This window comes from Pipistrellus hanaki (assembly GCF_964339955.1).
Source record: "Pipistrellus hanaki genome assembly, chromosome: 2".
NCBI classification, from domain to species: Eukaryota; Metazoa; Chordata; class Mammalia; order Chiroptera; family Vespertilionidae; genus Pipistrellus; species Pipistrellus hanaki.
In genome coordinates this window covers 6,912,218-6,938,324 of record NC_140504.1, presented here as the reverse complement: position 1 = coordinate 6,938,324, position 26,107 = coordinate 6,912,218, and the positions used below count along the sequence as shown (strand labels likewise).

Here is a 26,107-nt window from a genome sequence, read left to right as displayed (position 1 = left end):
CAGCCGAGCTCCCCTGTGCTGGAGCCGAGACACACCGGCACCTGTGGGCTCAGGTCTGGGGCCATGGTCTTGGGGTCCGGGTGGAGGTTCGAGTGCATTCACTGTGAGAACTCACCAAGGAGCATGATTGAGATCTGCGTGTTCTGCCAGGTGCGCACACCCACATGCTCACACACGTGTTTCAATCAACACCTTTCTTAGGTAGGAGACTTCAACCTGTTACGTGCCCCCCAACGGGCCCTGCGACGTTTCCTTTAGCTGCACAAGCAAGGACAGGCCTGGCCCTCATGGCTGGTGCTGGCAGGTGCACCACGGGGGCTCTTGCCCAGGGGCCCAGCTTCAGTGGGAGAAAAGCTGGCGGCCAAACAAGGGGGTTCCTGTGGAGAAAGGACTGGGATGCCAGGGGCTGAACCAGATGCAGGTGAGCCAGAGGGCCTGGGCGAGCGTGGTGCCAGGAATCACAGCCCGGAAAGCCAGCAGAGGGGCGTCCATCACCCGCCCTCCCTGGCAGGGGTGGGGGAGGGAGTGGCAGGCCCTGTCCCTGCACCCGTTCCCAGGCCGCCTCCGACACAGCGCAGTGGGAGATGGACCAAATGAAACAATCCAGCTGCTTCCACCCAGGAGCTTTCCCAAACCAAACAAAGCACAAGCACTGTGGCGTCCGTGTGTCCGGAGCGCCCCCAAGGGGCACAGACCGAAAGGGGATGGCGCTCCACACTTGGGTGATCCCTCCGAAGGCCCTCTCCCCATAACAGAAACCACAATTCAAAGGGAACACGGCAGAATTTACTGTGCCTTCTGGATACACCAGTGTCAGCTGCTGCTCGTGCTGGGACCACCTGACAGTCACTACCCAGCAGCCCCCACCTACACTGAGGACTGCAATTTCTTCCTGAAATTTAAGAGAACTGAGACTAATTAAGAAACCTCATTTACATTTTTCATTTGCCCATTTCAGAAGACCCGACATGTGGCTGCCTGCTACAGAAATCCCAGGAACATTTCAATGAGTACATATTTACTCCAGCTTAGAGAATCTTTAATTGTCAATAACCATGTTTCAAGTTTTCTGATTACATTTATAAACTTAAAATTATTTTTCCCTTCCAAACACTAAGTATTCTGAAGCTAGGTGAACCTGAGGTTATACAATACCTCCACCTGACTGGCTTCCTGAGAAAGCGGACTGTCATTTCCGGGAATCACCGGGCCAGCCGCCACTCCATCCCACAGGCAGGGGACTCCAGCCGCCTCCTCCTCTCCTGGAAGGAAGGTGAGCCGAGCAGAGCTGATGACGACTCTCACACCAATTATCTGACCCCAAGTGTGTCATATTCCAGGCTGGACTGCACAGCAGGCCGCCAGCTCCGCCTGGTGGATGAGGCGAAGCCAGAGCCGGCGGCTCACTTCCTGGCGAGCTCCAGCACCTTCTTCACCATGGCCCCGATGCCGTCATGGATGTGGTGGAGCGCCGTCTCACACATGAAGGCTGGGGTCGTGACCAACTTGTTTTTCTGGTCCACGTGAGCTTCGTGCACAGAGGTTAGGGAAAACACTGCCCAGCAAGGATGGGGGAAGTTTTAGGCACAAAGCACATACCGGCCACTGCTCCCAGCTGCTCTCAGAACAAGCGTCCCGTCCTTCCCAAGGTGATGGGGGGGGGCCCAGGGGGGGGCATTCTTCCCGGAGGAATCTGCTGGCAGGGCCACTTTTCACAATCTGTGCGGCTGAACTACACGGGAACGTGACCAGCACGCTCCCAAGAGAAAGAAAGCAGCTCACGCCTCAGCGACCCGCGTCAGCCTCACGAAGCCGGAGAGCATTGTGCCCCGGTACCCACACGGCACCCACAACCTTGAAGGCAGCAGCAGCACCTCTGCTTTTCAGATCAAGGAAACTGAGAGAGCTCAGCTGCGTGCCAGCAACAGCAGAGCAGAGGCCAATGCCACCTGGGACCCGCCTCCTCACCCCAGCTCACGCAGACCTGAGGTAACAGAACTGGCCTCGCCCCACCTGCCCGGGACCTACATAAAACCCCGGGCCAGCCCGGTTCTTCCCACCAGACACGAGTCTGCTGGCCGCTGTGCCAGGGGGCACAGGGACACCTGAAACTAACTGCTCACAAAGACACTGAGGCTGACAGCCGCCTTCAGCACAGGCGGGCGCCCAGGGGTGACGGGGTCATCTCCAGGACATCTCAGGTCCAGGTGCAGACCCGGGGCGTGACCCGCCTTTGCCCGGGGCTCTCTACGCCCTGGCGCTCGGGCAGTTCCTAGCTGGAGACGTCGCTTGCCCAGCCACAGAAGGGGAGACCCCTCGCCACGTGGGTCCCCGCTGCTGGAAAGGATATGGTCACTCCCTTCACACAGTGCTTGGCTCCCATGGCTTTGATGGCCTCCGCGGTGCCGGCATACGGCCACTTGCCGCCTTCCTCCTGCTCATGGCCCACGGTGACCTCGACGCCAGGGAGCACTTTGGCCGCGAGGACAGGAGCGATGCAGCACAAGCTGAAGGCGAAGGAGAACAGGGTCAGGGGGGCAGGGCCCCTGCAGCTCTGAGGGGAGACGCGCAGCGTGGATGGCATCGGCCGCTCCACAGGTCCAGTGTAGGCGGGCAGGAGGCACATGCACAGACCGCTCCCAGGCTCGGACCCTCGGCTGGCACTGGTGGTGCTGCAGGGCTCCAGGACGGCTGCTGGGCCAGCTCTGCACGTGACTGAAGTCTGAGATGCTGTCAGCAGGGACTGTCCTCAGCAGCCTCTGTCTCCCACTGGGATGAAGGGGTCTAACATAAGCTGCTCTTTTTCAGTTCATGAGTGACACGGCAGTAAGCAGCACCCATGGGAGCCAGGAGCGGCCTCAAGTTTGCATCCCGCAAATTTGTTCCTAGTGTGTGCGCTGTGCTCCTGCCAAGCCTTCTCCCAGTGACTGACTCTAAACACAGGAGACGTTCGCACTCTGGCTCACTGACATGGACAAACCACGCAGCAGGAGTGAGAAGCAGCCACTGGGACACTTGTGGACACGAAAGTCTGATGAAATCAGGTCTTATACAGGGTGGCCATCACGTTTCTGAGCCCCTCCTGGTTGCAGGTATGGCCAGCCTCACCTGTCTGTCAGGACCAAGGACCAGGGGCGGTGGCATGAGCAATGGTTGTTCCGATGAGTTTGGGGGTGCAGAGAAGCAGGGGGACTCTAGTGTGTGGCCGGCCTCAGGATCCAGGCCCCACAAGGAAGAGAGGGCAGTCGAGAAGGACATGGTGGCAGGAACAGTGCACAGAGCAGCAGTGAGAGTGGAAGACAAGGGCTAACTAGCTGAGCAAGGACAGGAGGGCGAATGGAGGCCAGGCAAGGGGCAGGGCTGCTGGGAAAGGTTGGTGGTCAGGGAAGGACCGGGGAACATTATGGAACCTGACAATCACCCCCTCTCCTTCCTGTTAAGCCATCAGGAGAAACCAATGCAACCACAAGATTACAGAATTTTCAGAGCTGGAAGGCACCTGTGAAATCCCGCAGTTAAGAGGAGGAACGGGGCGAGTTTTCAGGACCACACAGCTCAGAGTAGCAGCTCCCAGCTGCCAGTTACGAGCCCCGGGCCCCGGCCCCCTGCCCTCCCCACCACTGCCGGTCACCAGAGGCCCACCTGCCCCCAGGCCTGCTCCTGGGGCAGCAGAACCTACCCGATGGGCTTCCCCGCCTTGTGGAAGTCCTTCAGGACGCGCTCCACGTCTTTGTTGACTTTGCAGTCTTTCCCGTCCACGGCGAACGTGCTCCTGCAGGGAGAACAGGCGGCCAACACCTCAGAGCCCCTGAGAGCCCCTGGCTATTTGCCACAGAGCTCTGACGTGTGGGTCCATGGATTCCTCAGCAAAGGAAATGATTAGCCTGTGTGTGCACATGTACACAATATGTGACTTCTCATACCACTGTATGCTTTTCTGTTTTGTTTTTTAAAGAGAAAACAGCATGGAAAGCGGGAGGAGGGAGGTGGGGCAGCAGAGGTGAGGTGGGAAAAGCAGACCCAGAGCTAGGTGAAGCTTTGGACTGCGAGCCACACCACCTGGTCCTCAGAGGTCTGCTGGGAAACCAAGGAGCAGCAGGATGTGCACCGGCCTAAAGCCAGTGACAGGTGCTCCACTTGACTGACAAGGAAGAGGAATGCAAATTAAACAAGATGCCATCTTTTTCTCCAGAGCAAGAGTGGCTCAGGGTCTGGAATAGTCTGCCCTCCCAGGTGGTGGGTCTGCCCTGCCTGTACCATCTCCATGGAAGGCAACTGGGAGACCCGTCAAATTTCAAAGTGCACCCTCTTTGCCAAGAGCCACACGCTGGGCTTCCCCGTGTTCTGTCTGTGGGTCCCACTCCTCCATCCTAGACGCCTGGCATTGGCACAAAGGACTGACGGGTGGCCACTCTCCTGGCACGTCAAAATGCATCATTTAAAACATGCATGTCAACTGCACCACCAAAACGTATTAGGAGAAAAGAGGACTGCATATCATGAGCACCTATTGATGTTGGGTCATCCACCTGGTGGGATGTTTGCAGCTGTTAGACTATTAACGGACCAACACTGTTAAGAGGCTACCGTCTGGTTAAAATTTTAACACACCACATATGTGAATATCTCAGGAAATACACACAAAAGCTAGCAACAGTGCCAGGTCCCACCATGAGGAACCAGGTGACTTCTGTCACCACTGAACTCGCCTGCTGCCACCTGCTGCACCCAAATGACACAGCAGCCACCCGGTAGGAAACCACTGATGTAGGAGCGAGCCTTTCTTCTGGGAAGGCAGGAAAGACTGGGCCAGCGACGGAAGTGCATGCTGGTCCAGGGTGCCCCACACCCTTTAACACCGAGAGACAGACACACCAAGAGCCCGGTGCACCTCCCGTCTGGGCTCCTAAGCCAACCAGGTGTCAGCCATACTGGGGACATGCCCCACGGGCGGTGCTAACAGTCAGAGGTGAGACCAGTGGTTTGTGAAGCCAGCTTATATTTCGGAGAAAGAAAGCCCGGTCCTGTCGCAGGTGAAAAGCCAGACAGTTCTCTGCATCTCCCACCAGGAAGCTCATGAAGACGGTGACATGGGGAAGTCACTTGAATGGCTGGTTTTGGGGACCAAGAGTGGGTGTGAGGCAGGGCTCTGGACAGAAAAGCAGCCTTCTCAGGGCTGGGTCTGAAGGCCTTGAGCAGAGTCAGACTTTAGGGAACATAACCACCTCTGCCCATCACTCCTGGGTGCAGGACACCCAGATGGACAGAGCCAGTGTGGGGGTCAACTGTTCAAACAGGGAGATGGGGGATAATGAGCAAGGACCCTGGCTGAGGCCTGAAGCCTCCCCTGCCCCATCTCCCTGCTCGCTCATTCTGATGACAGGTGAGCACAGGTGAGGGAGTCAGCGCTAAAGATCAGCAAGATGTTCCAACAGGACTCCGGGGCAGGCAGCTGGAAAGGTGGGTCAGTAGGGGGAGGTTTGCAGTCCAAACATGATGGCAGCAATGCAACATGTGAATACAATTCATGGGGAGAATGGGAAGGGGTGCAGGAGGGAGGCGGGGACTCATGAAGGAGTACACAAAGGACCACTGGGCTCAGCGATCCGGCCAGGCCCAACAGCACCCAGAAAAGTCACCGAGGAGGGAGCGCTTAGAAGGGAGCGCCTAGGTAGACACCTGCAAAAGGTGTGAACAGCACGGCGAGGACACAAAGGGGGTGTCCTGGAAGGCTGTGGGAGAGCAGCACCCACTCAGTCCGAGCGCTAAGGGGACGAGGAGAGAGCAGCAGGAGGAAGTGGTGATTCCTGGAGCGCTGCACGGGCAGGCGCTGTCAGCAGAGGGTGGGGAGCAAGGAAGCTGCAGAGCCCCAGGAATGGCCTCGTCAGCGGGAAGGCGGTTTGTCACCACAGACCCCGGGCCTGGGAAGGAACGTTCTTACGAGTGACACAGGAAAAGTTCCATTCAGGGCCGATTTGCTGATCTGCTATGTTTCCATCAAAAGCAACATACTACGCTGCGTGTTCACTCAGCTGTGACGTGAACACCTCTGCCCACCACAGGAGACAGGTCCTGGGACAGTGAGGCCAGGGCCGACAATTTCCATGAAACTCAAGAATAAGGAATGAGAGAAGAGAAAGAGGATCTGAAACCCTACGGACGTCATAGTGACGGCCTCCTTCCCAGGCTCCCAACCAGCTGCGTGGCAAAGACCCAAGGGTGCTGGTCAGAACGGTCATGTGACCGGAAAGAAAACACACAGGAGCGTGGGCGCCTGCAGGAAGACACTGGTTTGCTGTGAGGAGGCACACCGGTACGGAGGTTAGGTCAGAGAAGTCACACCCACAACAGGGCCAGGTGCCAGGAGGGCTCGGAAAGGAGCAGGCAGAGGAGAATTCAAGTCTTGCCAAAATGTGACCTAAGCCCCATCCTGCCCTGGTTCCGTCAGAGCGGCTATTGCATCGTTTGGACCCGAGACCTCAGCAGTGGCTCATGTCACCACCTGGTCCCCAGCTACTGCGCCAGGTAGAAAGCCCAAGGCCCCAAGCTCAGACACTCACAGGTTCTTGGCAGCTCCGAAGCCCCCAGGGAAGATGGCAGCATCGTGGTTGGCTGCACTTAGCTGGGCCAGGTCAGTGATCTTGCCACGGGCGATCCTTGCTGACTCAGCCAGAACATTCCTGGGAAAGACACAAAGAAGCCAAGACAAAGTTCAGCGCAGATGGGAGATCGGCAGGCAGGAGCCCACAAGACAAGAGGCCGTGTTTTCTCAGCCCCAGGGAGTATGCTCGCGTGTGAATTTTACGTCAATACACAGAAAAGGCAATTAAAGCTACAGGGATGTAAACGTCTGCAGGACCCTTCAGGTCAGCACTTCACAACCCACCCAGGTCATCTGGAGCCTCCCGCATCAGTCAGGGGCCACCAGGAAGGCAGGCCCTACGTGTCTGACGCACACAGCATTTCTGTGGAACTGACGGCAGGGCGGGGGTGGGGAAGTTAGGAAGTCCTGCATCCGGTGAGTGCAGCAACCACAGTGGGAGCCACTGCCCCCCTAGGCCAGGGTCCTGACTAGGACCTAGGACCCAGCCCCCAGCCCCCAGCCGACAGCTGCAGTGTCTTCCCCTGGCCCATCTCGCCGCACTGTCTGAGCCCAGCCGAAAGGTGTCGGGAACCACAGCCTCCAGGGGCCATTCCCTGTGGTCCCGGCAGGGCGGGAGGGGAGATCTCAAGCACCCGGGGCCACGGGAACAGAAACACTGCTGGGAGCTACTCAAAGACACGTGGGCCCAGGCAGGCAGTGAGGCGCCAGACAAACTGAGGCGCAAACCTTTGGTCAAAGCCTGGAGCTCACTCTGCAGTAATGTGTTTTGGCGAGGAGTGGAAGTAAGTAGGGACAGGAACACTGGCTCGCTGCAAAGTCCTGACCGGAGGACAGGAGCCTGAGGAAGGATGCTCGTTGGAACAGGTGCGGCCCTGCCTGGGCTGACAGAGCTCTGGTGCAGGTTCCCAGGGAGCTCCCAGCCAAGGACGAGAGGGGCGGCACCCACACCTGGTCTCGCTCTCCGAAGGCTGCCCCTTGGTGTGGTCAATCACGTGCATCTGAGGGATGTTAGGAGCGAAGATCTGGACCTCGGCCCCGCCACGGCTCAGGTGCACCAGCGCCCTGCGAGGGAGGAAATCACACCAGGCTCTGAGACAGGCCCGGCCCAGCTTCACCTGTTTCTAACAGCAGGATTTTAGCTGAATGCCAGGTATAAATTCCTTGTGTCGTTAACATCCCACTTGCTTTGCAAAAGGCTGTGGTCCAAACCCCCACAATTTGAATTCATTGTCACTGAACCGAGCTTGCACTGCAAGCCAGTCTCCATGCTCCCTTTACAAACCGAGGTGCAGGGGGAGGGGTGACCTGGCTGGTGTCACAGTCTGGGTGTTAGGTTCCCAGGCTGCTGTGGGGGTGCCGTCCTCCCACAGGCCAATTGATGTGGGTCTCAAAAGTCTGAGGTGGCTTTCGGTTCACGGTAGTAAGTTTAATTCCAGGTGTCGCCCAACTTTGCTGTCGTGGAGGTGGGAGATACGGAGACAGGCAGGTCTCCCAGAGGGCTGCTCTGTGCCAGGCATGCGGCAACTCACCCATCAGTCCCAGACTCGGTGCTGTCTCTGTGCCCCTTTGGGAGGACGCAGGGCCCAGCAGAGCCGGGACCGCCCTGGTACTCACTCGGGCTCTGCTGTTCTTGCAACTTCATGGGCACTCCACGTACTGCTCCTGGTCCATGCTGGGAGGTTTCAAACTGTGCCCCGCTGCTCCTGCCTTCTCCACTCCCTAGTTCCCCCACCAGGAAACTCTCTTGGCCCTCTGCCACCCACCTCCGCACACTCTGAATTCCACGCCTTGTCTAGCGCCAACACCATCACAGCTGGCAATCCCGGGATGGAAGGGCTCTGAGGCCATGCACAGCCAACAGCCTCAGGCTCCTAACTCAGTAACAACTGACAGGTTTACATGAGTGACAGTCTACACCCAGGAAAGCTGCAAAGGTGCTGCGTGGATGGAAACCCGGCTGATAGAGGGGGGAAAACAACTCAAAAACTCAGGCACCTGATCCCAATGTTTGTAACACGTGGGTGTTCAAACCACTAGATGTCACAGGTGATACTGAAGCAGTTTATTTTGTGTCTCTTATTTTATAGCTGTAATTTAGAACTTCCCCCCTGTGCCTCCCTATGTCGTGTCCATCTCTCCTGCCTTAAGGGGACAAAGGTTTCTGCGATCGGTTGGGGAGAAGACAACCCTTCCCCAGGGCACTATCCAGGGGGCTTACGCCGAGGCCTCGTGGAGCTCCGTGCCGTCGTAGACTCCGCACCCGGACAGCACCTGCGGGGGAGCGCGGGTCACGGGAGTCCATGCGGTGGGGTTGGCCCACGTGGCGGGGGGAACGGGGATGTTTCAGTTTGGGAACGGGGCGGGGGCGAGGGTGGGGGGAGCCCTACCTCGGCGGCCCGCCCCACGTCCCCGCGAGCGCGCGCACTCACCAGCGCGACCCTGGGCCCCGGCCGCGGCGCGGAGCCGTGGAAGGCCGCGCGCCGGGCGGGCGCCGGCCCCGTGAGCAGCAGCGGCCGCAGACCGGGGGCCGGCGCGAACGGAGAGGCCGCCGCCACCAGCCGGGGTGCCAACAGGGCCCTGACAGCCGCCATGGCCGCGCCGAGACAGCGGGGTCAGAGGGTCACTGCGCGGAGGAGACCCGCGCGGGAACCCGCTCAGTGGCGCCTGCGCAGTCACCCTATTGCCCCCAGCGAGTGCCGGTGGGCGGGGCCGCGCCTGCGCAGCCTAGTTTCACCTTCGCAAGAGCGGCGGTGGGCGGGGCCGCGCCTGCGCAGTCGCCGGGCAGCGCTGTGGCTAAGCCCGCGGGAACTGGGGCGCTTTTTCCCCCGGTCCCTGGTCTCGCGTCGTTCGCGGTACCACCTGGCTCTCGACCCTCGCTGGTTCCCTCCCGCCCCGCGCCCCAGCTTCGCGCCCCCAGCTCCCGCGGGTACAGGGCTGCGCCCGCAGTGAAATAGCCTATGTCAGCTCACCCATAAAAGCGATTCCTGAGCAGCGGAGACCAGCGTTCAGACCTGAGGCTCTCAGGGGTCCATGCAGTTTGTGTCGGGATCCGAATGCAGCCCCAGGCCTGCCGCTCCTTGTTTTTTCCCACGTGGGTCTTTCCCTGCGCCTCCTGCAAACTGCAGGCCCTAGAGGCGCCACTCTCACTAGGACAGCCCCAGGCTGTGGCGTGTCCTTCCATCCAGAGCCCGCGAGGTCTGTTCTCTCCCTGCCCTCGATGCTCAGTGTGCGCCCTTGCACTAATCATTGCAAAATGGGGACATGCATGAAAACACACCTAGTTATCCAGGAGCCGGTTGGCATACAAATGCCTGGGTAGGTGCTTTAACCTTCCCTTGAAGTTTCAAACTAACACAGATTTTTAAATATTTGAGAAGTTGCAGGTGAGCAACAGGCTGGACTGCAGACAACCCAGGGCTGTTGCTTCTGGGCCCCACCCGCTGAGCTTCACCTTCCATTCCTGTTACACCTCCATGCGGGTTTGCTCAGCTGTACTTCCCTGTGCACACCGTGAGGCTTACTGAAAAGCTCATGTGGAGAGGGAATACATCTTTATCCAGCCCATGTTACAGGCGGGGAAGGTGTAGAACAAACACCCAGTGACCTGGGCTGAGCTCTGCTGGCCTAAGCATATACACTGTGGGTGAACAGATGGGTTAGAGGCCACGAGCAGGCATAGGCCTGCCACAGAGGGCATTCCTGTTGGGTGGTGGTGGCGGCAGATACTGGTACACCAGCTGTCATATGCACTACCCCCACCTGGCCAGGTATACTCACATCAGCCTAGGGAGGTGGGCAGGTATGTACCCTGAGGAGCACAGGAGAGCCAGGCTGTCCAATGACCTGTGGGCTACACCTGATAATCAAAACCATTCCCGTACACTCTGGGGCAAGCACTGCACCTGGGGCTGTTGCTACTAGCAAAGGGGACCAAGCACCCGGCTGTGGTGAAGCTGGTCCGAGCTACTCTCAGGGACGCCGCCGAAGGACACTGTAGGGTGGAGCTGGCACAGCAGGTCTCTGAGCTCCTCAGGAGGCCCGTCTGGTCCTTCTCCAGGGTCAGAGTCAAGCAGCTGCTCTCTGCCCAGACCCTACGGAAAGATTATGGGGTAGGCAGCCTAGGATGGGGGCCGTGAAGGCTGTCCTGCTCACCTGTTCCCCTGGCATCGAGGAGCCAGTGGTTGGGTGGCTGAGACCCCCCCCGACCCCCGCATGACAGTTACACTCACGATACATTATAAACATTTTAATTCAGTTTAGATTTAATCCATATTTACATTTTAGAAAATCCCATCTTTTCATCCCTAAATATACCATTAAAACTTCATATTAAAAATATAAATAACTTTCATACAAAGTTCATGAGTCTATAAATATGAACCTATTTGCCTCTTGAAAAGGCATTTTCAGTAGCAGGCGTTCAGCGTTTTTTTATTCATACCATCAGGTCCTGGGCCAGCCCTGGGCGCCAAGCCTGAGCTGACCAGGGACCGGTCCGCTCACTCTGATGCTGGGTTCTTGCACAGAGCGAGTCCTCAGTGGTGGTTTCCAGCTCCCCAGACTGCCCTCCACTCACTGCCCGGGACCAGACAGCCGTGGATCTTTCTTCCATAGTCTTAACCGCAATGAACGGGGTTGCAATGCAGCCAGCTTTACACCAACAGCCTATCCCCGTCATCCCCATCCCCATGTCCTCCACCGAGCAGGTGCAGACTGTCCTCATCATCAGACGCATCGGCTTCCTCCTCACTTCCCAGCGGCTCCGAGGGGCGTTTCACGCCCCGCTGCTTGGAAACTGCCAGAGCGTACTGGATGTTATAGCGGTTCCAGTCGCAGCTGTGAAAGGGCAGGGGTCGCGTTAGTGAGAGCAGGAGTGACTTCTATTCCACCAGAAACGCTGGCTCACCGGCACCCAGCACCCTCTCTGCAAACCTGACAATACCCAGCTGTGGTATCTCTTATCCCTGAGTGAGAGGACCCTGGTGAGGTCCAGCTGGCGAAGACACAGCCCCCTCCCAGCCCACCGACGCTGGCAGAACGTACAGTTTGGAAACATCGTCCAAGTGCCGCTGGATGCTCTTCTGAAGGAACTGAACTGTCGGCAGCAGCTTCCCTGCCCTGGAAAGGAAACTCCCCTCAGTGCTCAGCGGCTATGGGCCGCCCGGCACGCTGTGTGTGCTTGTAAAGGCCCCCGTTTGTGGTGCATGTGCATCTGAAGGCCTCACGCCACACCACACACGCGTGCAGAGGCCTCACTTCATGCTGTGCACCCCCATAAAGACCTCTATTCACGCCATGTTTGCATGCTAAGATTCCCTTTTTATCTGCAAAGATGGGCTGTGACAGGAGTCGTACCTGGACTTCAGCTTCTGTCCATGCGCCATGAGCAATTTCTGAGTCCATATGAGATAGAACTCCAGATGGCGAGACACTTCGAAGGATGAAGCCAAAAACTCAAGCACTTTCTCCACGTACAACTCGGGGAGGGAGGAGCTGATAACGTCAACTGTAAGAGAAGGAAACGCACGCTCACTCTGCAAAGAACTCAAACCAGGAGGAAAGCCGATTACAGCTCATGCCCTTTCTGTACGTGCACAGAACCCGAGAGCCTGACCAGCAGCTGTGGGTGCAGGGTCCCGGCAGCTCCAGCCCCCAGCCCTACCCCAGCCAGGCCTGGCGCTCACTCTCATCCCAGGGCACGGACTCCAGGGTCTCCTGCAGCAGCAGCTTCTCGTTGAGCCGGACGGCCATCAGGATGGCCCTGGTGAAGTCCTTCTGGCGCAGTGCCGCCCGGATCCGCCCAGGGGTGACGCTGGTGTCCAGCTCAAAGGGGTCAAAGAGCATCTGGGTGTCCAGGGAGTAGATGAGGAGCCCCTCGGTGGTGGTGGCTGCCCAACAGCGCCCTGTGAAAGGAAGCAGTCACATGGCTCCAGACAGTTCCTCTCCTGTTCCTCACTTATTCAAGGAACAGGCGCCGAACAGTGCGTGGTCCCGGATGCAGCAGCACAGGAAGGAGCACGGGGACGTCTTCCTCTGGGAGGAGCACCCGGGCCACTGGCGCCAGCCGTCCTCCCGCACCGTGTGCACGTGGCAGCGGACACAGAGGTGCTCCCCACCTGTTTACCCTGGCAGGCCTGGCAAAGGCAGCAGATACTTCCAACTTTGCAGGCCATGTGGTCTCTGCAGCAATGTCTCAACTCCCCCACGGTGCCCAGACAAAAAGGGCAAACAAACTGGCATGGCTGGTCTGTAAACACTTAACTTGTAAAACCAGGTGGCCCAGACCTGCCTCTCGGCTGCGGTCGGTACCGCTGGCTCACAGTGGCACTGTGCCACGTACTGCTCTGCACCTTACGGTCCTTGCCACCACTCCACGCTGGGGAGTGTCAGCTACCAACCCACCACCACCCTGTCATGTTCTGGTCTGCACACCCAAATGGCCCCAGGCCTCGGGGTACTGACCCCTCCATACAGCTGTCAGTGGCGGTCTGCTGGACACTAGGTCGGGGGGCAGGGTAGAGGATGGTAGACGAGAAAGCGGCCCCCCAGGATGGTCCCACTTGGCACATGTGAAGGGTGCTCAGAGCAGGTGCCTGTCTCCCCGTCCCCAAGCCCAGCCTGTCTGAGGTCACAGCTGTCACAGCCACCCTCCAGAGAGGACAAAGATGACATGCCTAACGCATGGGGCACAGCGCAGCTCAGACAGAGCTAGTCAGACACTGAGACCGACATTGTCCGTGGGAGCAGAGGCATGGTGTATCGTGTGGGTCCATGCCTGACCCCCACCCCTTCCAGCACCAGCAACGCCCTGCTTGGCTCACCTGTGGGAGAGAAGCGGAGTGAAGTCACCCTGATTTCGGGTTTGAAATGGCGCGAGCTCATGTCACCTGGAAATCAAAGGAACCACTCAGTTACAGGGTAGCACATCCCTTATGAGACCTGGCCCTGGCCCTCCAGCCCTATTCATAGCAAGTCAGGGAGGCTTCCTGCGGCCCAGCCTCCAGCAGACACATGTGTGCAGGGAGTTTTCAGACATCAGCCAGGGCAGCAATGACAATGAAAAGCGGGTGAGCAGGGCAGCCCGCTGCGGCAGAGCCCACAGGGACAAGGACCCTCTGCTCACCTTTCCGTACGCCTGGCAACGGAATGGCGACTCCGTTCTCCTCCCCGGCATCTTGATCAATTAGCGCCAGGTTGCCAAACTCTGTCATTTTCCTTCTGTTCAAAAATTCCTAGAGGAGTAAAGCCCCAGGTATCTCCGTAAGAGGTGGGGGAGGGGAACATGTCTCTCCGCCTTTGCCTGTGTGTATAACACTTAAGGAAACCAGCCAGAACATGCACAGGACACAGGACCCTGAGGAGACAGCATCAAGCCAGTTTTACGGCAGAACCTCCCTTAGAGCCCAGTGCTGCTGGGTAGGAGGCCCTGCTGCCACAGGGGGCTGGGTTCTCTAACTCAACCTTCAGAGGACCCCCGAGGGCCTCTGTGAGGGCGACAGGCACAGGGAGAGGGGCTGGCTCTGCTCCCTCAGACTGCCAGGCCCATCCCGGCCACACGCCCTCACACCACAGCCCCGCCCCGCCCCACACTGGGTACTGAGCCCACAGATCTGTGCTATGGAGCCCCCGCTGCTCACTCACCTCCATGGCGTCCAGCGACAGGTTGCAAGAGATCTCAAACTTCTTCCTGAGAATCTGCTCCTTGACGTGGTAAATGCACACGAACTTGGACATCCCTCCTGCCAGGACACACTGGCCGTCCGCGGAGTAGCACAGAGTGGTGAAGGCCCTGCAGCGCAGGGTACTCGGACTTAGTCACCACCCAAGACCTGCGACATGTGGTCCTCCCACCATGTTCCCCAGCAGCCTCCATGGCTCACAGCCTAGACACCCACATGACTCTAACCCTGCACGCACAGGACCCTAACCCTGCACACACAGGACCCGAACCCTGCACACACAGGACCCGAACCCTGCACGCACAGCACACTAACCCTGCAGTCTACAACTCTAGTCCTGTTCCCCTCAGTGTCGGGCATGGACTGCAGCCTCCTGGGAGGCACAACTCAACACAAAAGGACCACGTGGTTCAAATCAGGGCATGTCCTTGGGAAGCCAGAGGGAAATAGATGTCTTCAAAATTAAAAACTTCTGTGCTTCAAAGGACACCATCAAGAAAGCGAAGACAACCTCAGAATGGGAAAAATATTTGCAAATCGTACTATCTGCTAAGTCTCTCATTGTATCTTAAAGATATGAATTCTCATATCTTCAAATGAGAGAGACTCCGTTCTCATTGACGCCAATTAAAATGGGCAAATGCTCTGGAGACACATTTATCCAAAGCTGACGATCAAATGACCAACCCAACTGACCCATGAAAAGATGCTCAACAATGTCAGTCCTCAGAGAAACGCAAATCAGAACCACGAGTTTTGCCATCTGGTGCAGAGAAGCGAGCGCGCTGAGACCTGGGGAACACGCCCTCAAACTGCAGCAGCTCCCTGCTAGAACGGCTGCGATGCAGAACGGTGCACAGAACGTGTTGGTGAGGACGTGGGGAGGTCGGAACCCTCCCACCGCTGGGGGGCAAGGAAATGGTGCGGCATCTTTGGAAAACCATCCGGCAGTTCCTCAAAGTGAGAGTAGCCCCAAGTCACCCAGCAACTCCTTCCTAGGAACAGACCTCAAGGAGCCGATCAGGTATCCACACACCAGCCTGGAGTGCTCAGGGCAGCGCTGCTCCCACGGCCAGGGTGGGGGACACTGCGATCTACTGACCCACACAGAACCCCAACACAGGCTCCATCCCCCTCTGGGGGTGAAGGGGAAGAGACCCCTCTGCTGAGCGGGCTCCTGGGTGCCAGGGCGCACGCCCCGCGTGAAAGACGCCCTGCCCCCAGCAAGGCACTCACTTCCCCTTGGCCGAGTGCTTGGCGGTGATCTTGTCCAGCTCCTTCCTGCCCGTCTTGAGGTCGTGCCTGCCCTCGATGGAGCCGGTCTGCACGGCGTTCTCAGGGTCCCAGAAGGTGATCTGCGAGTTCAGCGTGGCCACAGCCAGCTCTGCGCCATCGGGTCGGTAGGTGACAGCCAGAGCTGAGAAGAGATGGAGAATCAGAGCCTGAGGAAGCCCCAGGCTCCAGCAGACGGGCCACACCCTCGCTGTCCTCACTGCCAGCTCCCTGAGGGATGGGCCTGGCCGGGGCGGAGATGGGGACACACAAGCTCTCCCTGAGATGCTCCGCCCCAGGAGGAAGGCCTCAGCACCAACAGCTCACACCACATCAGCTACACGAGCAGACAGGGCCCCAGTGCAAGGGGTCCAGACTTGGCCACAGATGGGTCCAGGGAGGAGTAAGCAGGGCCAGCCTGGCTGGCGGGAGGGCACAGGGGAGTCACACACAGGCCACGGCAAAGGTGATTCTGATGAGACTGAAGGACAGACTGGAAACAGACTAACTGGAGATGCAGGTCAGTGTGGAGGCCCCATAAAGATAGAGGAGGCCGGCTAGGAAGAGGCTGAACCAGAGGCAGGTGGGGGAGGGGGCAGAGAAGCCCCCAGGGACCTGGAGTTGGCAGATGAGTTCTATGCAGGCCAGACAGCAAACAGTCCAGTCTCTGCTGTGACCAATCAACTCTGCTGCCGCAGGGAAAGAAGCCCCAGATGGGACGTCCACACTCCGCTGGCTGTGCACGGGGCAACTTCGTGCACAAACACAGGTGGTGGGGCTCCAGGTGGCAGGGTCCACCCAGCCTGCGGTGGGGCCCCCTGCACCTACTGCTTCCTGTGGACAAGGGTTAACCCACCGGCCAGGGCAGAGTGGCAGGAACCTGAGCCAGGCCCCAGCTCACTCTCTTAGGGGGGAGCCGGATGCAAAGTGACACGACTGGGCTGCCATCCCCGACAGCTGTGAGCCCTTGGGAGTCCCAGGCTTACACCCAAACACACAGCTGGGACTGAGACCAGGCCTTCCCACCTGAGCCTGGACTTCCGCCCGCTCGGCCCACGGTGCAGCTTACCATCGGAGGTCAGAGCCAGCGTCTCCGTGGTCCTCCAGCTGTCCACCATGTCCCACAGGCGCACTGTCTTATCCCAGGAGGCGCTGGCCAGGATCGACCTCATCGGGTTAAAACACAGACCGCTGATGGGCCCCTCGTGGCCAGACAGGACCTACAACAGTTCATAAAGGAGGTTTGAGATGAGCTTGGCGGACGGACCCCTGCTGGACAGGGAGCACAGGTGCTGTGGCTGCTGAGACACGACCCTTCTCTGAGCGCTCAGGGCTGTGGGATGAGGAAAGCAGGGAGCGAGGCCAGAAAACTGGAGTTAACAGTGACCTCTGCCCCTCCTGCATCTGTCCCCCACCACCCGACCCTTCTGGAGCGCAGCTCCTGGGACGAGCCCTTACCTCCAGCAGCCTGCCTGTCTGCATGGACCAGATGAAGATCTCGAAGGAGTCCTGGGCCCCGGCACAAACGATCTCCCCGCTGGAGTCCACGGCCACACAGGAGAACTGGGTGGGCCTCGGGGACGTGAAGGTGCGGAAGTTCCGGTACCTGCCGCGGAGAGAAGCCCAGCTGACATCGCCCGCTGAGGCCCCTGCCGCCCATGTGTCCCGGGGCCTGGATGCTGTGGCCCCATGCTGAGCCTCAGTCCACACCACACGCTGCCTGACAATCCCAGAACCCTCAGCCTCACGCTACAGCCCAGCAGAGGAACAGCTTGCTTTGAGCCAGAGATTGAGCAGAAAGGTCACCTGTGAAGGTCAAAGGCCCGCACAGTCCCGTCCATGGAAGAGGTCACGATGACGTAGCCAGTGGCGGTGAAGGTCACGCCGGTGACGCCGCTCGAGTGCTCCGTGAAAGTGATGAAGCAGAAGCCACTGAGGGTGTTCCACACCTTCACCTGTGGGGAGAGAGGAGCCGGCGGGCCCCGGTTTGGGCTCACTCTCACACTCACACACACCCCGTGTGGACACCGTCTGCCCCTCACCTCCTCCCGTGAGGGAGGGCTGGGGGATTGTCGGGGGCCTTGTGCCATTCTGGAAGTATAGCTAGCCAGATGGTGGTTGGTAGCACCCAAGACCCATCAGCCAAGCAGCTGCAAGTGTGGGAGCCCACCCCACTGGGATCCGGGTGAGCTTGTAAATGCCTTTTCATGAGCCCAGATAGGCGAGCGGGCCTGCAAGCCCTGGGCTGAACCCCGCAGCCGGGCCTCGCCCAGTGCCTCGGTGACCCAATATGTCCCAGCAGAAGGACAGGGAAGGACCCCACAGCTCCTCCACCCGGGCCATGCTCCCTCCCCGCCGACCAGCCCACCTTGCCGTCATCCCCGCCGGTCACGATGTACTGCCCGTCGGGGGAGTATGCCAGGGACACCATGCTGTTGAAGTGGCCCTGCTGCTTGAGCACGTAGGACTCGCTCTGCCACTCCCACACCAGCAACTGGCCCAGGCCTGAGGGGCACACAGGGGGCTGAGGGCCTGATCACAGCCCCCGCCCCATGGGCAGACGAAGGCACCCATTGCTTGTGAGATTCGGGGGGAGGGAAGGTCTGTCTGGCCCTGACTCATGCTGGCACCTGAGAGCCTACCCCACTCTGAGGCAGGTGCCGCCATCACCCTCCACCTGTCCACCTGCGTGAGGGGACCTAGCAGACACCCCAACCTCCCGAGTCACCAGTGTGCAGAGGGGCCCCATACTGCAGCCCGCCAGAGAAGCCATTGTTCTGGAAGTTTCCCTGACCGCTCCGTCACCAGACCACCGCTGGCCCCCTCCGCTCACAGCGGGCCCCGGAAGGCGTCTCCCGGAGCCCGGAGGAGGGCCAGGGTCCGAGGTGGGACCACGGGCAGGTGCTCCAGAGCGGAAGCTCCTGTCTCACACCATCGGGCAGGAGACGAACCTGAGCAGCCCAAGGCGATCCAGTCCCCGGAGCTATTGATGGCGACGGACTCGATCCTCTGATCTGAGATGCTGAGCAGAAAGCAGGACTCCGTGAACACAAGCGCCTCCTGTCCCCATTGGAGACCAGAGCCAGCCCCTCGGGCCTACACACTTCCTGCCCACTCCCTCCTCATGTCAACAACTCAATGCAAAGCCCGGGCAGCCCCAGAGCGCGGCCCTGCCTTCAAGCCCTCGAAGGTGCGTAATTTTGTGAACTGGGTATTTTAGCTTTCTCTGTGCTCCGAAGAGCAGGACAGAAGGGGAAACGCTGAGACCCACACGTGGAACCAAAGCCCAGGGAAGGGAGCAGCGGCATCCCCTCTGCTCCTCCGAGCGCCTGGCCAGGAAGGAGGGAAGCCAGGTGTCCTGGGAAGCCGCCCACGCGGCCACCAGGCCTGAGGCCACTCAGGGCCCGAGAGCAGGGCAGGCACAGTGTGGCCTCCCGTCCGCCCGCCACTGGCCCCTCAGAAAGCAGAGGCACCCACCTCAGGGAGTGGATGAGGTTGAACTCCGGGAGCTCATGAAGGTGGAAGATTCCAGATGCAAAACCAGTGACCAAGAGATGGATCTTCTTGTGATATGCTGCAGCTGTCAGATTGTTAAAATCTCCTTCTTTGTTGAAAAAGTACCTAAGGACGGGGGACAGCAGAGCTGGAAGGACCACCTGGGACTGGGGCCAGAGCATCCGCTCCAGGTGGGCACCCGGGAAGCCAGGCCTCACTGTCCTGCCTCGAGTCCCCTCTCCCTTCCCACCCTCAGCTCCTCACTCCCTGAGTCTCCTTGTGCCTGGGACCCACGGAGCCTCTCAGCTGGTGCCCGGGCCTAGGAGGAGCGGTCTGTTCTGTGCCTCTGGGTCCTCGCCCCGTGACATCCCCCGCCGGGTCCCTTCCGAGGCCGGAGTCCACAGGAGCGTCCCATTCTAGCACGAGGCCCCCGCTCTGTGGACGGGAGACCTACTTGGCCAGCCGGGAGTACTTCACTTTGCCCTGCTGCTCCTCCGAGGCCGGCGCGGCTTTCCCTCGGATGGTGGTCTCCCGCTCCTCCTCCTCCTCTTCCTCCTCCTCCTCCTGCTTTTTCCTCTGCAGCAGGTCTGCCTTCCAGCCCGTGGGGGCCTTCAGCCTCAGGCCCTCAGGGGGGGTGTCACACTGCCACACACACAGGGCTCCGTCCTGGCTGAGCGTGTAGAGCTGCAAGTGGGAGCACAAGGTGGGCACGGTCACCCTGACCCAGGCCCACGCCCTCCACAGGCAGCTTGACAAGAACCCCGTTTACCTGTCCACAAAGCCTCCCCCGCACATCAGAGAGATGACTCCCAACGGGCAGCCAACAGCCACCGTGACTCCCCAACTGACCCGGGAGGACCGCAGGGGAGGGGCACCTACATCTACAGGGACGGGACCCGGGACTCTGGGGGCTGCAGGAACGTACGTCTAGGCTGTTGGACTCAAAGAAGCAGGCCACGATGGCGTCCTTGTGTCCGCCCAACGCGTAGTAGATGAGGTTGTCCCAGCGCTCGGCCCCAAACACCCACGTGGACATGTCTTTGCTCCCGACCGCAAAGCACCTGGAAGAGGAGACAGCTCACCCCCAGGCTCCCAGCTGAGCGCTGCCCCAAGCACAGCGGACACCCAGGGTGACGAGCGGGGACAGGCCAGGGTGCTGGCTACATCCATCTCGGCATCTCCTGGAGCACTGGTGGACATGTGTTACTGTTCTTCCTCGAAAAGTAGGCCCTCACAGGGTCAGCCAGCGAAGTCCCAAGAGCCGATCTCAGAGCCCATTGGGTGTTGCTTGGGGAGCCTGCCCAAGCCTTTCTGAAACCTCCCACCCCCTTTCTACAAGATCCCAATTGGGGCAAACTCTGCTTATGGCAATGACAGAGAAGGCCTGGTCTCGGGGCACCCCACCCTTCTCCCACAGGCCTGTCCCCCAGGAACGTGCGACCGCTGTCTCCCACCGACATGCTGCCTGGGGGCTGAGTCGTCCCCCCCCCCCCCCTCCACGGAGGCCAGGGATCTATAAGGCTAGCTGGTCCGTACAAAGCAGCAGCCACCGCCAGACTTCATCTCTCCCTGAACGCAGAACGATGGGCAGCTGAGAAAAAGCCAGCCGCTCTCAGGTGCCTTCTGGGATGGCGGCCATGAGAAGATAGGCCATAGCCACCCGGGCACGCAGGCGGGGAAAGGCTTGCCAACTCGCCCACCGACCATGCTCCTGAGACCTGTGCTGGCATGAACCTGGCTACCGCACTGGGTTACAGCTCCCCTCGCCTGGGTGGATCCTGCTCTCCGGTTCAGCGACCAATGCCAAGCAGTGTGGCTCTAAATCCAACCCGGCACCCTCCCTCCTCCAGCCCCACACCAGATGCTGGAGAGGCCATTTCAGAACGGAACCCGGGCCGCCCCCGCCTCCCGGCCACCCCACCCAGGCTCACCGGGAATCGTCTGTCCAGTCGATGTGTGTGGTCTCATCGTAGGGCCCAAAGTAGGTTTTGTCCAGGACGAAGGCGTTGAACTCTCTCTTCCTCCCGGGGGCGTGGTACATCTGAGCAATGTTGCCTTTCGTGATGACGAACTTCCTGTGGCAGAAACGGTAGTCCCGGTAGTTACCACATTCAACACCAGCCAGACTGAGGCCAGCTGGGGGCCCGGGAACACAGACCGCCTGCTCTGAGGTCAGTCCCCGGCGAGGCAGACCTGGGGGCCTGCCTCACTGGCTCCTGGGGGACCCAGGCTGGAGGACCAGCGGACAGTCAGGGAAGCGACCACACCGCTGCCCTGCGCATATTCCCTCAGGCGCTCCCTCCCACCAACCCCATTGCCGAAGCCCTGGGAGGACCCGAAAGGAAGATACTGGCCCTGACTGACAGGCAGGACCTGGATGCTGGCTAGGGGGTTTCTCAGTGTGGACAGGAGACTCACAGCGGAAACAGAGCCGCCCCTTCCACGCATATCCAGGCCTGAGCAGCCTGGGAACCAGCCCCCTTTCCCTCGGGCCTTGAACCTGTCCCCACATGGCCTCCTCACGGTGACTTTGAAGCTGGCGGCTCCTTCATAGCCCCATAGTCTGGAGACATGTGCCCACCAGCCTGGAGCAGGCGGGGCGGAGGGGCCACGTGGGCAGCCCTGCAGGAGCCTGGACCCAGCGGGATCACTGGGTTCAAGAACTGTCTGGGCTGCCAACACAAGGCACAGCACAGGCTCCCACGGGGACATCCTGAGTGGAAAACACCCCCCAGGTCTGCACCAGCCAGCTCCAGCCCTGAGCTGGGAGGCCCTTACCTGCCGTCAGGCGAGAAGGAGACGCTGTGCACGGAGCCCTTGAAGTGGAAGCGGTGGAGCACGGACCGGCCGACCAGGCTGACCAGCAGCGCGTTGCCCCCTGCAGGAAGGAAGGAAGGGAGCGGCCACCGGGTGACACCTGACCTACAGCTGAACTGCAGAGAGTTCTGTGGGCTTCCAGCACCTGAAGCCCAGCCCCACTTCCAGGCCAAGGACCACGCCCACCACTGCCCCCCTCCCCACACCTGGGTCCCAGTGTGCGGGCCTACACCCCAACAGGACCTGGAGTCGGCTGTGTGTCACCCTGATGCACACACCTGCCCCCCACCCCCACCAACTTGTGCCACCCGTCACCACCCTGCACCACTCGGTCAATGGCAGTTACCTTCATCAACGATGATGGCGAGTCGGCCGTCTGGGGACAGCCCCACACACTTGACATTGTACCGAGTGGTCAGGGGCAGAGTGTTGGACTTGTTGCTGGGAGACAAAAACCAGAGCCATGAAGCTGGTCTCATGCTGTCAGACCGGGAGGCCAGGACCACAGGTCACCTGCCCCCACCACACACCCTCCTGCCCCCAGGCCAGAGCTCGGCGAAAACCCTTGCTCCTCACTAAAGGGAAAGGAAGACAAATCCCTAGGGAGAAGTTGGCACAGCATATTAAAAACCTACAATACAGGCTTTGGATGTGTCAAGTTTGCCTTTAGGACTGCACCTCCAAACCCTACACATGTATGAAGTCAGAAAACTGGACACAAGAGAGATTAACAGGAGAGATTAACCAAAGACAGCGCATCTGTCCATGTAAAACTGTTTTTACAGAAATTGCACAAAAATGGAAAAATAACTAATGTTAAAAACAGATAACCGCTGAGTTGCATTCCAATTTTGTTATTTTATTCCCTAATTTTTCTTCAGTGAATGTTTGATAGTTACTCTAGAGAGCACCCGTCAGATGTCATTTAAACAAACAGTGACAGCAGTGACCGTGCCAGCAGCCGGCCCTGGGCATGGCCTGCGCAGGCATTGCTCTAGGGGTGTCGAACTCAATCAGAGAAGGGGCCAAAATCTAAAATCCAGCCTAAATTGCGGGCCGAATGGTTTACTGAACAGTCATAAACTGACAATGTCATAAACTGACAGCGGAGTGCAGTGATGACAGCGCGGTGCGGGCCACATTGCAAGGCCTGGCGGGCTGGATTTGGCCCGCGGGCCTTGTGTTTGACACATGTGCTAGGCGCTGCAGCAAGGAGAAGGGCTGGACTATTGTCCTATCCTCCAGGCAGGGGCACCGCGGCCTTCAGAACGGGGGAGACCCAGGCAGCCCCTGCAACAGGAGGATCGTGCTCGGGCCGCACACGTCCGGGAAGGGTGGCCGCCCGCCATGCAGGGGTCCTTACACAGAAGCGCTGCGCTGCCTGGGCAGGCGTCCAGGGCGGCGTCCACGCCCTCGTGCCTTCCCCACACAATTTAGCCCAGTGACACATGGTTTGTACCTTGAAGGCAACGACCTCGATTCACGGGGTACAGCTGAGGCACTAGAATGAAGAAACTGGGACTCCTACGGCCAGTTCCCCTGCTGACCCATCCACTCATGTAATCCTGGGGCCTCCGCCTCAGGCTGCCTAATGAACAGGTGTACTATTGAGAGGAAGTTAAGGAAACACCGCTGATTTTCACATGCAAAACTATAATGACTGCTGCTGTTAACATGACTTTAGTGTTAGGAACTTAATACTTTGTTTCTGAATCCTCACCAGAGGATATGTTTCCCATTGGTATTTAGAGAGAGTGGAAGAGAGGGAGGGGGAAAATGAGAGACAGAGACGGAGACAGAGACACACTGAGCAGTTGCTTCCTCCATGTGCCCAACAGAGGTCGGGATCGAACCTGCAACCCAGGCACATGCTCTTGACCAGGATCTGAACCCAAGACCCTTCGGTGCATGAGCCAATATTCCAACCACTGAGCAACACTGTCTGGGGCTTACGAACTTACTTTTTAAGGTCAAATACAGTGACTCTATTTCCCACAGGACTGATCACTGAATTTCCATCACACGTAAAATTTAAGTTTCCACGCCGGTAGACTGTCCCCAGCAGATTTGAAAACTGGAAAGAAAGCAAAGTTGTCTTCGTACAAAGAAAACACAGAATCTCAAAGGGCTAAGTGGCAAAACTGATCAAGAAGGTGGTGCAGAGCCCCCACAAGGTCCCTGGCCACCCCGGGCTCCCTCCAGTCACCCCCTGGGACACTAACTGGGCACCTTTGCAGCCAGCCCTGAGCAAGAGAGAGAAGTGAGCTCACCCCTGAGGGGCCCGAGCTCCCACTGCGGTGGCTGAGCACTGGGGCAGCCCCCACAGACAGGAGGTATTTGCCAGGAGGAGGAGAGAACAGTGCCCACGTTTAGGAGAAAAGCTGCACCCACCCCAAGTGCACTCTGGGCTCAAGGCTTCCTGAACACAGAAGGAGCCTGCCAGCATCCTATTTATTAATTAATTCATTTATCCAACCACATGTGAGAGTCCCCTGCAGTTGTCTCTGTGCACAGGGCCTCCACCCTCAATGCCCTCACGGTCTGTGTGCAGCAGGCAGGGCCAAGGAGACCATTAGAGCACACGGAACGAGGCGCAGACAGCAAATCCCAGCGGTGGGAGAGGCAGAAGCATTTGGAGGGGCCACCTGGGCTGGAAGCTGGACGAAGACCAGCCAGGCAGCACTGGGAGCTATAGGCCTGCAGGGCCGAGAACCTCAGGGAGCCCCCGGGGGCCTGGTCACCCAAGGTTTTAAGCAGAGGCTTGCTGTGATCCAATTCCTACTTTTAATATATATATATATATATATATATATATATATATATATATATATATATAAATTGATTTTTTACAGAGAGGAAGGGAGAGAGGTAGAGAGCTAGAAACATCGATGAGAGAGAAACATCGACCAGCTGCCTCCTGCACACTCCCTACCGGGGATGTGCCCGCAACCAACGTACATGTCCCTGACCAGAATCGAACCTGGGACCTTTCAGTCCGCAGACCCACGGTCTACCACTGAGCCAAACCGGTTTCGGCCAATTCCTACTTTTTAACAACCACTCCAATGACCATGGAGGCAAGAGGGGAAACAGGGAAGCCACTTGGGCTTCTGTGAGACTCCACACAGAAGGTGGGGTGTCCCAACCAGGGGGGCAATGCCAGGACTGGAGAGGCCCCTGCATGTCGTCCGGATATGGGAGGGAGAAGGGCAGCGAAGCCCCTGGGATCTGGGTCACAGAGGAGTGTTGGGTAAGACTAGGGTCTCAATGTCTGGGCGGTTCTTACTAAGTGCTCCTCTTGATACATGCTAACATGTAGCACAGTATTTTGCACTTGAGTTTTAACAGAACCACAACGGGTTAGTTTACCAGTAGCTAATTGTAGTAACATGTGATCCACAGGTATATCAGCAACAGCTTTCCCTGCCTCCTTTCCTTGTCACAAGTAAACATGGGACCAGCGGGTCGGCACTGGGTCAGTGGTCCTGAGTAGCGGAGCAAGAGTGACGGGGATGGGCTCGGCACAGGTCGTGGACGTCTGGGCCGGCACCCCTCCCCGTCAACGGGGCTCTGGTCACCGGGATTTCACCTCCGGGCCGGCCTACCCGCTCACATCGCCGCCTACAGCCCGGCCCGGCCCGCCTTCCTCCCGGGTCCAGGCCGCTGCGGCGCTCGGAGCCCCCGCGGCCCGACTCCCTCGGGTCTCGCCGGAGACAGCGCTGCCGGACGCCGAGCCCGCCCCGGCCTGGACCGCTGGCCCCCACGCCGCAGGGCTCCGGCACCGACACCCCGCCTCCGCTTCCCCCTGCTCACCTGGTACGCGAACTTCATCGCGGCCGCCACACGTGTGCCGCCACACAGTCTCGTTGCCCCGCTCGCCGGCTGGCGACAAGTTCCGGGCCGGGCCGCGGCCCCGCGCCACAGCGCCCCCGGCGGCCCGGAGGTGCAGCGCCGCCCAAAGCCGAGTCCCAGCCCTAAACCCCGCCCATAGGCGGAGCCTCAGCCCTCCGGCCCCGCCCCTGCCCTCCTGGAGTCGCGCGCCTGCGCAGGCCCGGCGCATTCAGGAGGATTGGATCTTCGCGGGCTTGGGGCTGGTCCCCGCTGGCCAGAGGAACCCTTCCTGCACTAAGGAAAGGGAGAAGATCCGACTTCGCACTTACTTAATAGCTTTGGATTATCAAAGGAGAACCAAAAGGAACGAGATTCTGAATAAGTTGAAAACCACACTTTCCGGGGAAAA

At 59.1% G+C, this 26,107-nt stretch overlaps 2 protein-coding genes across 2 annotated transcripts; both read right to left on the bottom strand.

Annotated features, from left to right (window-relative positions):
* Positions 1 to 764: 764 nt before the first annotated feature.
* On the bottom strand, positions 765 to 9,350 carry GATD3 (glutamine amidotransferase class 1 domain containing 3). Its single transcript, XM_084876111.1, has 7 exons — positions 9,034 to 9,350; positions 8,823 to 8,875; positions 7,553 to 7,666; positions 6,561 to 6,680; positions 3,680 to 3,772; positions 2,351 to 2,507; positions 765 to 1,532 (listed from the first exon to the last, which is right to left on the bottom strand). Exons 1-7 carry the CDS (start codon positions 9,193 to 9,195, stop codon positions 1,404 to 1,406), a joined length of 828 nt encoding a protein of 275 aa, XP_084732237.1. The 5' UTR covers positions 9,196 to 9,350; the 3' UTR covers positions 765 to 1,403.
* A 1,485-nt stretch (positions 9,351 to 10,835) lies between these two features.
* On the bottom strand, positions 10,836 to 25,748 carry PWP2 (PWP2 small subunit processome component). Its single transcript, XM_084872040.1, has 21 exons — positions 25,681 to 25,748; positions 23,829 to 23,941; positions 22,214 to 22,308; positions 21,829 to 21,928; positions 20,982 to 21,125; positions 19,976 to 20,111; positions 19,505 to 19,734; positions 19,033 to 19,176; positions 18,507 to 18,577; positions 17,924 to 18,060; positions 17,362 to 17,510; positions 17,014 to 17,161; positions 16,625 to 16,775; positions 15,520 to 15,700; positions 14,246 to 14,393; positions 13,728 to 13,836; positions 13,426 to 13,491; positions 12,289 to 12,507; positions 11,960 to 12,110; positions 11,648 to 11,722; positions 10,836 to 11,440 (listed from the first exon to the last, which is right to left on the bottom strand). Exons 1-21 carry the CDS (start codon positions 25,696 to 25,698, stop codon positions 11,257 to 11,259), a joined length of 2,769 nt encoding a protein of 922 aa, XP_084728166.1. The 5' UTR covers positions 25,699 to 25,748; the 3' UTR covers positions 10,836 to 11,256.
* Between the last annotated feature and the right edge of the window lie 359 nt (positions 25,749 to 26,107).